Source organism: Pelmatolapia mariae, linkage group LG13, assembly GCF_036321145.2.
Source record: "Pelmatolapia mariae isolate MD_Pm_ZW linkage group LG13, Pm_UMD_F_2, whole genome shotgun sequence".
Lineage (NCBI taxonomy): Eukaryota > Metazoa > Chordata > Actinopteri > Cichliformes > Cichlidae > Pelmatolapia > Pelmatolapia mariae.
In genome coordinates this window covers 12,125,936-12,138,329 of record NC_086238.1, presented here as the reverse complement: position 1 = coordinate 12,138,329, position 12,394 = coordinate 12,125,936, and the positions used below count along the sequence as shown (strand labels likewise).

General features: G+C 42.0%; 1 protein-coding gene across 1 annotated transcript; it reads right to left on the bottom strand.

Annotated features, from left to right (window-relative positions):
- Positions 1 to 1,356: 1,356 nt before the first annotated feature.
- Positions 1,357 to 11,301, bottom strand: rrp12 (ribosomal RNA processing 12 homolog). The gene is made up of 34 exons (XM_063491229.1): positions 11,116 to 11,301; positions 9,799 to 10,022; positions 9,605 to 9,688; positions 9,412 to 9,488; positions 8,981 to 9,086; positions 8,779 to 8,895; positions 8,490 to 8,628; positions 8,251 to 8,378; positions 8,059 to 8,157; positions 7,870 to 7,961; positions 7,673 to 7,784; positions 7,474 to 7,574; positions 7,249 to 7,363; positions 7,024 to 7,166; positions 6,824 to 6,945; positions 6,659 to 6,723; positions 6,401 to 6,563; positions 5,672 to 5,826; positions 5,044 to 5,111; positions 4,590 to 4,683; positions 4,321 to 4,479; positions 4,129 to 4,209; positions 3,938 to 4,043; positions 3,716 to 3,823; positions 3,467 to 3,624; positions 3,302 to 3,393; positions 3,033 to 3,188; positions 2,760 to 2,932; positions 2,553 to 2,663; positions 2,425 to 2,471; positions 2,255 to 2,333; positions 2,079 to 2,146; positions 1,905 to 1,987; positions 1,357 to 1,804 (listed from the first exon to the last, which is right to left on the bottom strand). The coding sequence occupies exons 1-34, from the start codon at positions 11,252 to 11,254 to the stop codon at positions 1,702 to 1,704; spliced, it is 3,867 nt and encodes a 1,288-aa protein (XP_063347299.1). The 5' UTR covers positions 11,255 to 11,301; the 3' UTR covers positions 1,357 to 1,701.
- Positions 11,302 to 12,394: the final 1,093 nt, after the last annotated feature.

Below are 12,394 nucleotides of genomic sequence, written 5' to 3'. Positions count from 1 at the left end.
TTGACATTTATTCAACAAGGTGCTGGAAACAGTCCTGAGATTTTGACACATATTGACATGATGACATCACACAGAAGCTGCAGATTTGATTTGTCAGCTGCACACCTGATCCACCACATCCCAAAGGTGATCAATTAGCTTTAGATCTGGTGACTGTGGAGGCCATTCAGGTACAGTGAACTCACTGCCATGCTTAATAAACTAGTTTGAGATCATTTGAGCTTTGTGACACAATTGTTTATGCTACTGAAAGCAGTGTGGTCAAAGGAATGAACATAGTTAGCAACCATACTCAGGTACACAGTGACATTAAACCATGCTCTGTTGGTACTAAGGGGCCTAAAGTGTGCTAAGAAAAAACTCCATTGCACCACCAGCCTGAATTTGAAAGAGGCAGAATGGGATCCATGCTTTCATGTTAGTTAAACCATATTCTCATCCTACCATCCAAATATTACAGCAGAAATCGAAACTCATCATTTTCCAAATTTGGTGTGCCTGTGCAAATTGTATTGTTAGCTGAAATAAGTGGCACCTGTTTTGGTCTTCTGCTGTTATAACCCACCTGCTTCAAGGCAACATGATGCAACTTCGACTGTAACAAGTGGCTATTTGAGTTACTGTTCCCTACCTATGAGCTTGAAGCAGATAACAGCTCTGAAACCAAAGTATTTTCACTTACAGAAGGTTGTGCTGGAAAATCCCAGCTGATCAGCAGTTTCTGAAATACTCAGACCAGCCCATCTGCCACCACCAACCACAACACAGTCTGAGTCACTTAAAACCCCTTTCTTCCTCATCCTTATGTTTGGTTGACTAAGTCTACATAACTAAGTGCACTGATTTACTGCCATGCAATTGGCATATTTGATCAGGTGTACCTACCTGCAAAATAACTCCTAAATTCTGACATTTTAACTGCTTTACGTGCTATTCAAATTCACATTTCTGAAAATAGGTGATACATTTGTCATATATTTACACATAAATGCTGCTAGAAAACATGTAAAACCATGCTTCACTGGGAATTAGGGGTTATTGTAAAAGAAAAAGTTAAAATACAATTAATTGGCATAAATTTCTTAAGTGTCTTAAGTAGCTAACACTAGACTTATTTCACAGCAACCCAAGGAAAATTAATCACATGACAGTAATTTATGTTAACCCCCATAGCACAAGCAACCTACATTGTTTGATTCAGTGTCTTCAGTGTCTCAAGTAACAGGTTCAAATATTCCACAACCTTAATGGTGCATTTAGATTGAGCTGTAAAAGCTCTATGAAGGCAGCTTTTCAACTATTTAGAAGCCTACAGCACCCTCAAGGGACCAAAGAACACATAACAGGACACGCATCACCGTTCCAATATTGTTTGTATATTTCAGCACATAAATATACTCGTGTTCATCATAGCAGAAACATTTCTCTGATGCACAGCCAAAGGATAACAAAAACCATTAAGGCAGGGGAAGCCTGTAAAATATCTGCTGCTGTGAAAGCTGTCTGGGATCATTTAAAGAAAGTCAAGATAACACACTGCTTTCACCTTTGTAGACATCAGAAACACACAGACACACAACCAACACACACACACACACACACATCCTAGGTGTAAGTCAAACTTTTGGCATATACATGAACATGCCATTGCACACAGTGCATTTAGAGTCCAGTGAGGAAAATACTCTATGTTGTTTGTTTTCAGGCTTTCCTCTTTTTCTTCTGCATTTTCTTTCCAGACAGCGCCCCCTTCTGGGCTCCTCTCACCATGCCCTTGAACTGGCCCTGCAGTTTGGCACGTTTCCTTTTGAGAGAATAAATAAAAATATGTTACAAATCAAAATTTTAAACTCCAGAGCTTTCAGAGTTTTACAGATCTACACAGTAACAGTAGCTGCTCATACCTGCGATTGAGCTGGGCCTTCTTCAGAGGGATGTAAGCGTAGGGATCAAGCTTCCCTTTTTTCTTTACATCTCCTTTTCCTTTCTGAGGAATGCAAGACCAAAGAATAACCACTCAGAACTACAGCTCACAACTAGGGACCACATCACAGTCCAGTTACTGCTCTCAGACTCACCTTTGATTTGTAATCGGCTCCAAATTCCTGGCCATATCCCAGGGGTCTGTGGATACCTGAACCTCCAGCTGCGTAAAAAAGACGACGTATAATCAGTATGACGTGTTTTAAATTGCTTAAACTTTTATTTAGCAACTTTTTTAAGTTGCTAAAAAAGTTAATTCAATTTAAGTTACCTTTATATTTCAACTGGGGTTCAATGTCCATTTCATCATCAAAGTTGTCATCATTAAACTTCCTCTTCTGTGACTTTTTCTGAGGGCGTTTTGAAAGGACAGAGTAAATAAAACTGTGCTGAAATGTCCCAAAGAAGACAAACTCTGTAGGTTAAAGGTTAAATACTCACACTTTTGACTCCAGCCTCTTCCAGGATGTCCTCCATCTCGCCTCCATCTGTGAGGTTTTTTTTTAAATTATTATCACTGTCTGATCACACATTAAGCAATGTATGGATCAGCACTGGATCTCACTTACCTTTGTCCTTTACATCCTCATCTTCATCTTCTTTAATGATCAACCGTCCGTCTGAGGTCACTTTAAAGCCATGGTCAGCCTTGGCACTCTTCTTCAGCTCTGGGTTTGTGGCTATGAAACGACAACAAAAAACTGAGTATACTTTTGTTCAGAAATTAAACTGCAGGCAAAAAGCACCCGTTAAAAACAAAACATAGATGGTCTTACCTAACACTCTCTGCGAAACCTTAGGATCAAGGAAGTTAAGTGGGTCATCTTCCTCTCCCTCTTTGAGCCAAGCCCGTCCTTTCTGCTGTTTGCCTGCTTTCTTCTGAGCACCGCGAGGCTTTCCTTCATCCTCTGACAAATCACTGTCCGACTCAGCGAGAATCTCCTCGATACTTAAAAAACAAAGGGCAGAAGGTTTTAGTTTTTTTAAAGGAAGGAGATGGGCAAATGCATGATGAAAGGCAGGGTTTTATGTTGGGAACAGTGGCCTACCTTTCACTCTTTGCTTTAGGTGCTTCCTGCTCGCTTTCCGAGTCGTCCTGCTCCTCTGTGGCCTGTTTCCGCCTCTTGTTCCGAGCCTCAGCCTTGCGGATGTTTGCTAGCACCTTGTGGTGCTCTGCAGGGAGCATACTCTTCACCAGCTCAAAACTGAGCACACAGCAAGGAAAAAAAAAAACAAAAACAAAAACAAAACACACAATTAGAGCCTCGAGCTAGCTGACAGAGCCCTGATGGCATCTATAAGAATGTGGTGCCTTTACCCAAATTTTCTGATGAATTTAGTGAAGATGTTCTTCAGCTTTGTTCTGAAGTGCCTTCTCATATCATCCCTAATGTTTCCAATGCCTTCCATCTGAACAAAAACAACAAAATATTCAATAAAATAAAATAATGCAACTCCATTAACTACAATGTACAGTACATACCATGACAGTGACATGCGAGGCCAGTGTCTTAGGGTCCATGATGAAGAGGATGACCTTGATGAAGCCTAAGGCAGCCTTCACTACCTCTCTGGTATGAGATGACAGCAGCAGACAAATGTTTTGCAGCAGCTGCTCCATGGTGGTCAGATCTATGGAGTCTGGGAAAGAAAAGGAAGCACACTGAATCCAGTCCGAGACTCTAAACCCTGAAATCAACACCACTGAATTGCTGAAAGTCAGCAGGCCTACCTTTGTACTCAAACACGAGGCGTGTGAGAGCCAACACTGTGCAAGTGATCATGGTGATGGAGCCCGTGAGTCCTGCATACACCATCACTAAATACTGCTCCATGGCATCTGGATCAGAGATGGAAGCGCAACTAATTACAAACCTTTACAATCAAGTTTTTTTGTGGAAAAATTTGGGTCCATGCAAATTTAGCAGAAACAATATGTATGTATGTATGTTACCTTTAGTATTTCCACAGAAGCGGACAAAAGCATTTCCTATTTCCACCAGCAGATTATAGGCACTCTTACGAGCGCCAACAGACACCTCCTTCGTACATATGATCACCTGAAAGACACAACATCCTTATAAAAACTGATAAAAACCAGTAGTCCATCTCTCTGTGTTTGCCAGCACTTATTTGTGACAATACCTCTGGCAGCAGCGTGGTGATAAAGTCTTTGTGATCTTCATTTAACCTTCTTACGATGTGGCTCAGACACTTAAGTCTCGGCTGTGGAAAAGCAACACAAACAGGAAGATAAAAATCAGAACTATAAACCAAGATATAAAGTCCCTTTGGGTGTCTTGTTTATTTTACTTCTCTTTAAAACAGCACACTCACCCTTTTTGCAGGTGAAGAGGCGTTTTTCAGAGTCTCAAGCAGCACGACTTTGAGTGTTTCCAGATTGGACATGACAAACGATCTACATGCATCTCTCTCTCCTCCACACATCTCCTCTAGCACACGGTACGCCTTCTTCTGCATGCTTGGCTCTTTTGTCTGAAAAATAAATAAATAAATTTAAAAAAAAATGCACCAACAGAGAGACAGTTAACAAGAATACTACTCAAGTTTGATGGGTTTAAATTAGAAACTACAAGTGCTCTTACCTCCAAATATGGCCTTATCAGTTCAAAGGTTTTAGTCATGGTGACTTCATCAACACAGGGAGCCATAGCAACGACAAGATCCATCACTGACAGCCTAAAATGCAAATAAAGCCAAAACAAAAAGAATCAATTAGACAATGGGGGATGTTTAGAGGCTTCGTTCCTCAAGCTGTTCCTGATCAGTTTTTGTGTAATTTTCTGCTGAAGGAGACTGATTTTACTCTCTGATGCCAGCAGAGGTGCACTGGGTCTTTTCCACCCATACCTAAGTGGATATTGCATAATATCCAAATGAATGACAAGACCCAAGGTTCCCTGAGCAGACTATTGCATTTTAAAAAGATGACCAATTTCACTCACTTCTTAATGCTGTGGCTCATGTAGCTCAGTGTATATAAATCACAGATTCAGAAGGAGAAAAGTTTATAGCGAGAGATTCTCATTTATGACCTACCGTATGAACTCATTTGATTCTGCGCTGGTCAACCTCTCTGTGGCTTTTTGCAGGAATGTGCAGATCATCTGAGGGTTGATATTTTTTTATTATTATCATTAGTGATAAACCAGCATAAGAAATATGGCCTATGATGGCCTTGATTGCCTATAAATATATTAATTTCTGTACAAATCCAGATTAGATACGCTGAAATATGTCGTATGAAAAGTACTGGGCCACACATCTTAATCTTTTAATTGAGGGGGTTTCATTCCCATTGGCACACGAGCATAGTTTTTGAAAAAAAAATTGTCATATTAAAGAGCTCATTGCAACAAGTCAGGTTATTACATGTCTACAAGTGGCATTGTTGGAAATGGAAACATTTAGGTTACAGAGCAGGCACACTGACTGCTCAAGGCTCATAGTCTGTAAAAGAATCCAAACCACCTCTGGCATTAACATCAGCACAAAAACTGTGTGCCAGGAGCTTCATGGCATGGTGTAAAGTGTAGGTGGCCCAGTACTTCTGACCATATAGTGCATGATCAGCTCTCAATGGCTGGAGCACTTCAAAGTGTTCAATATGGCAGTAACTGCATGCAATTTAGCGCGAAAGAATGCAAGAAAAATAAACCGTACTAACCGGCATTTCAGTGATACCCAAATACACTTTGATGGTGTCCAGCACAGCCATCCTGTAGGTTCCAGACTCTCCATTAGCAGGCTGCTGGCTGTACACATTGAAAAGGATGGGCAGGAAATTCTTAGAGAAGCGGCCCACTTCGGCCTTTTCTTCTTCTGCAGTGGAAAAAAAAAAGACACAAAACACTGTAAATGAACAAATTTAGAAGATTCAAGTGTTGGGTGACTTGATTTAACCCCCAGATACCTTTTTATCTTTCAATTATTACAACAGGATAAAGGGCATAAAGAAATGATGCTATTGTATTAAGGGACTGTTTCTCTTCCAATTATACAAATCGCCTGCTATCTTGTCTTTTCATGTGAACCTCCAGGCCTCCCATTTTGAAAGCTCCGGCGCTGTGGCACTGGCCTCCAAAGGTGCTAGCTCTGTGACAGGCTTCATGGTCTTTTTCTGAATCTTACCTCTATGACTCTGCATCTCACTTCAATTTCATTTTTGTTGTTTTGTTTAGTAATTGACTTATATTCAAAGTTTAAGGTGATCCACTGTTGAGACATTTAAGTTTAAGTTCAATAAGTGGATGTTGTTTCTAAAGTTAATGAATAATCATGTTGGATAAACACGATGTTAATATTGACCAAAATACTCAGGGTTATGAATGTTTCCATAATTGAGTAGACATAGGATTATATTGTTCTCTTACTGTGTGACCATGTGTTTTCCTACCTGTTGAGCAGCTCTTGTTGATAATGGTGCGTAGGGCCTGGCATACTGTGAGCCTCAGGTCTGGCCGTTCATTAACAGCCATACCAAGAGCGCGGGCAATGCCTTTAAAAGCTGTCAGCACGTCCACAGGGCACGTACAGAAGCCAGGAAGCATGGTCCAAATCTAACAAAAGAAGAAGAAAACAACACACGCTAAAAAATCTTAATAATTCATTAAGTGGTTCTGTTTACTTATTTACATGAAGTTTGTAAAAGTACCTGAAGCTGTAAGGTGTCATAGACTTTGGCCTCCAGTTTTTGCCCTGTTTGCTCCAACTCTACAGCTACAACACAATCACAGAGCGATCTATCAGTACACACAAGCCAGAAAATGCACCTTTGTTCTACCTAACCCTCCAAAGGACCATACCCCTTTTTGTTTACCTCTCTGTTTAAGTGTAGAGGCCAGAGGGAGGAAATAGGAAGTGAAGAAACTAAGATGAGTGTTCTTCACATGATCTCTTATGACTGGGACCAGCCAGCTGCGTGGGAACTCCAAGTCATCGCTGAAGACAAAGAAAAAAGTTTGTTAATTTGTTGAGCAATAAAAAACATCAAGAATACTACTATGTTTGTGTCCTTACTCATAGCCAGTGATGTTGAGAGGCACGGCACCCAGCACCACTTCGGGCCCCATGCTCTCCACAGCTCCTCCTACAGCCAGGTCCAACTCTCCACTGAAGGCAAAATGAGGAGTGGAGCGCAGGTCTGCCAGAGATTGCAGAGACTGTCCAGGACACAAAACATGGAGTTAAGCAAACTTATCTTACTTTGACAGCCTAGTGATCAGCAAAATTTTGTGGCAATACCTTAGTCATGATGGGATGAGCTTGTTTCCCTGCAACTCGATAGAAGCAACCCAGAATCTGCAGCACAAACGGCCAGGAGGCATGGAAGCGATAGGACAATCCTTCTTCTACAATACTGAAACACACATGCACAGCCACAATCGTAATGATGAACATTTATACGTAGTTCCTAAGAACAAAAAGGAAAAAAGACAGACTAGCATGCTTAACACTTAGGAAACATACCGAAACATTTTGCAGACATAGGAGGGGTTCCCTGAAGATGCTGTGCCAGTGACGGTGCCCATTTCCTCCATAGGAGAGGCAACACATTCAGTCAACAACGTCTGGAAGAGATAACCAGGAATAAATCTTCATCTGGGAGCGTGCACACAAGCATTTACATCATCATCTGCTTAAGATACCCTTCTTCATTGTCCCTTACCTTTAATGTGTTGGTGGCAGCAGAAACCACCTGAGTGTGAGGTGACAACAGGCAGGACATCGCAGCAGAAAAGAGGCGAGGGAGGTGACCCAAACTCAGAGAACTCTGCAAACTAGACGACAAGGAGGTTGTGGACCAACAGTCGGACTGAAAAATGCACAGTTATGGGAATCAGTTGTACTGTTTTAATTTATTACCTCGCCAGGTGAATGTGCGCTTTCTCCATGACAGCAAGCCAAGCGAGCAGAGGCTGTAAATCATTCTCACTGGGCAGGTAATCGTACAGAGCCTGGAGATTAGAGATGACAATTGAGTTTTCACACCAAGCTTTGCTTAATAACTAAAAATCTAACTTTAAAAATCTTGTTTGGTTTATGTTCACTCACAGTGATGATCTGTGCGTTGAGTTCTGGTGAGAGCGTCGAAGCATTGGGCTTCCCACTGAACAGCTGATGAAAGGCCTGCATGGCACTAGCGGTCACCAACTACAGTCAGAGACATCGACAACTATATTTGAGTATCCATGATGATGAACAAGGGGGATTTGGCAGCACCTATGAATATTTTTGTGTTCTCACCACATGACTGAGTGTCATCACTCGCAGCAGAGTCTCACAACAGGACTTGACAGCTCCCAGAGGAAACGTCCCCATCAGCTCCTTCAAAAGGCCAAGCACATGGAGTGTGGTTGTGTCCTCTTTACTGCCTATGGGGAAAAACACAGACATTACCCACAACCTGCTGGACAGCCATAGAGTCGCACAAACCTTCATCATATAGAGAACAACCCGTGGTCCTAATAAACCTGTTGTCTCACCTCCTGCTTGCTCCATTTCTTTTATGCAGAATTTGGCTGTGGTAACTGCAGCAGGATGATGGGCTGGAGCATTTTCTGTAAACAGGAAGTCACTGCCTCTAAGAATGGAGCAAACACCTTGCTGTGCTGCTTTACGGACCTGAAAGGAAAAAAATTCAATGACACAAATGTCCTCACTTTTAGTATTTCACTCAATTTTTAATACAGCTGATGAGCAGTAAATCCAAGGCAGACTGAAAGCATCTGTTTAGTGTAGCTGAGCAGTTACGAGCAGGCTGGTGGGACTCGCCTTAGGCTTATTGTGCACTGTGAAGCTGAGAAGGCCATGGTAAGCCTGGAGAGTAGATGGGTAAGTCCACACAGATGCGTCCTGCTTCCTCAACAGAGTGGCCAGACATGACAGTATCTGCAGAGGAGAAAAATAACAAAGCTAAGTATTGCTGCAGTTGTCAAAAGAAGAGCCAAACAGACACAGAAACAAGCCCACTTACCCATCTGAGTGCCGAGGTAGTGTCAGATGTGGCCTGTTTGGACATGACATCCATCAGAGCCTTGGTGGTGTCGGAAAACTTCGACTTGAGGACCGGAGCAGGAATCCTAAGGAATGCAACACGTCAAGCAGATGGAAAAATGCAGCACACCAGTGGAATTTATTGTGGACATTATAAGCCACGCTTATATATCTTAACACTTTAAGGACTTTCTCTACTTTCTGTCGATGGCGGGTGGAGAATATCATCAGTTAACCTAACACGCATGTCTCTGAACTGTGGGAAGAAGCCTAAGTAAACCCACGGTTGAGAGACCATGCAAACTCAGAGAGAAAAAAAAAAGTCCCAAGCCAGGGTTCAAACCAGGAAACTTCTTATTGTGAGGAAACGGTGCTGCTTAGTAGAGTAATATTTGAGTATTTAGGTCCTACCGTTTCATGACAAGGTTGAGGAGGTATGCCACTGCAGCCTGGGATTCTGCTGTATCCACAACCTCCAGGGTGGTCATCTTAGAGGAAAATAAGATTTAGTGGATTTTGAGAAACAAAACCTAGATTTACATTGCCTTTTGATCAAACCACACCATAAAATCTAAAAGAATATTTAAAAAAAAAAAGCACTCACCAAAGCAGCAAAGTACTCTGTTTCAGTCTCCTTCCCACCTTGACTGCGGATCACTTCAGTAACGGCTGCCAACACTGCACAGATCTGTGGAAGACAAAGTTAGAGCTGCAGGGAAGCTCACTGTCCAGCTTTGCTCACAATACAAACAACACAAACGTTGTCAATAAATGGTCCATCATAAAAGTGATGCCCACCTCTTTGTGTGCAGCTGAATTAGACTCCCAGAAGCGCTGCACCTTTCTAAAGGTAAGGTTGGAGCAGTCTGATAGGCCACTGAGGAAGGTACCCGAACTTCTTTGTGACACAGCCTCTTCTGGCTCTTCTTCCATGGCGGCATCTTTACGAGTGCCGATCTCCAGCGGACCAGCCTGCAGCTCATTGTGAAGCTTGAGAGCATCGACTGTGAGATCACTCTTTCCTGTGGGGTTAAAAAAAAAAAAAAAAAACAACTGAATTTTAAAACCTTATTACACCAAATTCTGACCCCAAATTAGACAAGGAGACAGATGTGCAAGAAAGCGCGACCTTTTGTTTTTCCCTTTGAATGACTAACTACCTAACCCTCATCTGCACAAGCATGCAGTTGACTTGAAAATGAAAAAAATCAATTAACCTTCCCCAAAAAGGAGGAGACCAAGCTGCTTTTTATTTAGGCATGCTAACTGTGAACCACTACCAAATCAACCAGTCAATCATAGTTGCATGCCACCAAACCTATCATCTAATTTTCCATGCATGCATGTTTTTTCAGACAGTTTCAAAACAGTAAAGACACTGCCAAAGCATTGGAGCCTTTGCACACCTCAGTCCGATGCAACCAGTTTTCCTATTTTGTTTCTACAATATGTTCAGACTCAATAATAAAACAGCTGATGCTGAAAATGTGTACAGGCCAACCTTTTGGTCTTAGGAAAAAAAACTGAGCAGGAATCAATAAAGTGAATTGACAGTCTGAGCTTAGCAGATCACCACTGATGACAACAATATCTTACCAATAGCCATCCTAACTTTTGCTACACTATTCTTTAGTTACTTTGGACTCTCATAATTAAGCAGACCAGATAAGTAAAGGGAAGTAACTTGTGCACGCTTCACCCAGTGTGCTGATGTAAATACCCTCAAATTACAGCTGGATGTTCAAACCTAAACATGCTGTTGCTCATACAATCAGCTGGCTACAGAGCCAAAACAACCACCTTTGCGTCTAATAACTGACAAACTTTGCACATTGATTGTAAAGCACATCTTTTCTAGGCTTAATAGTTGCAGGGCAGGTACTTTTACACAACTAAAGATGATAGCTTGGACTTTGAGCTCCAAACACACAGTAGCTGTTGCTCTAAAACTAAACTGACATACAAGTTATTTAACCTCACAAAAAGATATAGATGCGGCGATATGACGTTAAAGTTTCTGCCAGCAGCTTGAATGTGGCTGCTGATTGTGTCAAAAGTTAGAAAGATTAAATGGCTAACGCTAGCCGGAGACCCACGTGTAGAGGGAATGCTTACCAGTGGGTCGGCTGAAGAAGCGGCTTTTAGCAGCCTGACGAAAGCGACTCGTCTGCGGGTTAGAGTCGCTGCTGTGTCCCTTTTTCCACCGTTTGAGCTTCGACGCCGTCCCAGAGCGAAGTTTCCCCGATTTCACCATTTTCGGGACTGAAAATAATCACGTTACACCACCAACTGTGCCCGATTCTGTCGCCTAGCAAACTACGTCACAGCTTTGCTCACGTGTCACAAGTTATGTTTCCTGAAGATGGCGCTGTCCACCGCAGACAGCGTGAATAACATGAGCACACGGTCCATGACTGCAACTACCGTGACTGCCATCGTCTAAAGAGAGATATGACCTCTTCTGCAGATAAAGGAAACCCGTGACCTTAATTTAAGTATAGCTTTGTCAGGTGTGGCATATAAAACCATATAAAAAAGAACGATGATACAAAAATACAGCCAGTCATTACACCCATCTGCCATTTTAGGTACACATTTTCAACTACTTTAACACAAACATCTTATCAGCCAATCACATGGCAGCAACTCAGTGTATTTAGGCATGTAGACATGGTCATGATGACCTGCTGAAGTTTAAACCAAGCATCAGAAAGGGGATGAAAGGAGATTTAAGTGACTTTGAAGGTGGCGTGGTTCTTGGTGTCAGACAGGCTGGAATGAGTATTTCAGAAACTGCTGATCTGCTGGGATTTTCCTCACACAAACATCTCTCTTACAGATGATGGCCTGAAAAAAAGAAAATCTAGTGAGCAAAAATGTCTTGTTGATGCCAGAGATCAAGGGAGAATGGAGGACATGAAGGTAACATAACTCAGATAATGTATGCAGAAGAGCATCTCTGAAGGCACAACATAGAGATGGGCTACAACAGCAGAAGACCAGCTGGTGACAATCCTGCAATGTAAGAACAATCACACGGGCTTACCAAATTTGCACGATCAAAGATTATAGAAATGCTGCATGGTTTGATGAGTCTCGGTTTCTACTGTGTTATTCAAGTGGTAGGGCCAGAATTTAGCGTAAACAACACAAAAGCATGGATCCATCCTGCCTTGTATCAATGATTCAGGCTGCTGCTGGTCGTGTAATGATGTGGGAGATATTTTCTTGGCACAGTTTGGGCCCCTTAGTACCAACTGAGCATCATTTAAATGTCAGCGTCTACCTCAGTATTGTTGTTAACCATATTATGACCACAGTGACAGTGAGTTAACTGAGAGATTTTCATCATGTGCAGCTGCAGTCACTGTGATCATGTCAATATGGACCAAAA

Bases quoted from the DNA above. Each gene is read 5' to 3' on its own strand.
- rrp12 (XM_063491229.1), bottom strand. From the start codon at position 11,254: ATGGTGAAATCGGGGAAACTTCGCTCTGGGACGGCGTCGAAGCTCAAA. The intron at 7,575-7,672 runs GTAAGGGACAAT...TATCTCTTCCAG, and splicing joins CTGCCACCAACACATTAAAG to ACGTTGTTGACTGAATGTGT. The intron at 6,724-6,823 runs GTAAACAAAAAG...ATTGTGTTGTAG, and splicing joins CTCTACACTTAAACAGAGAG to CTGTAGAGTTGGAGCAAACA.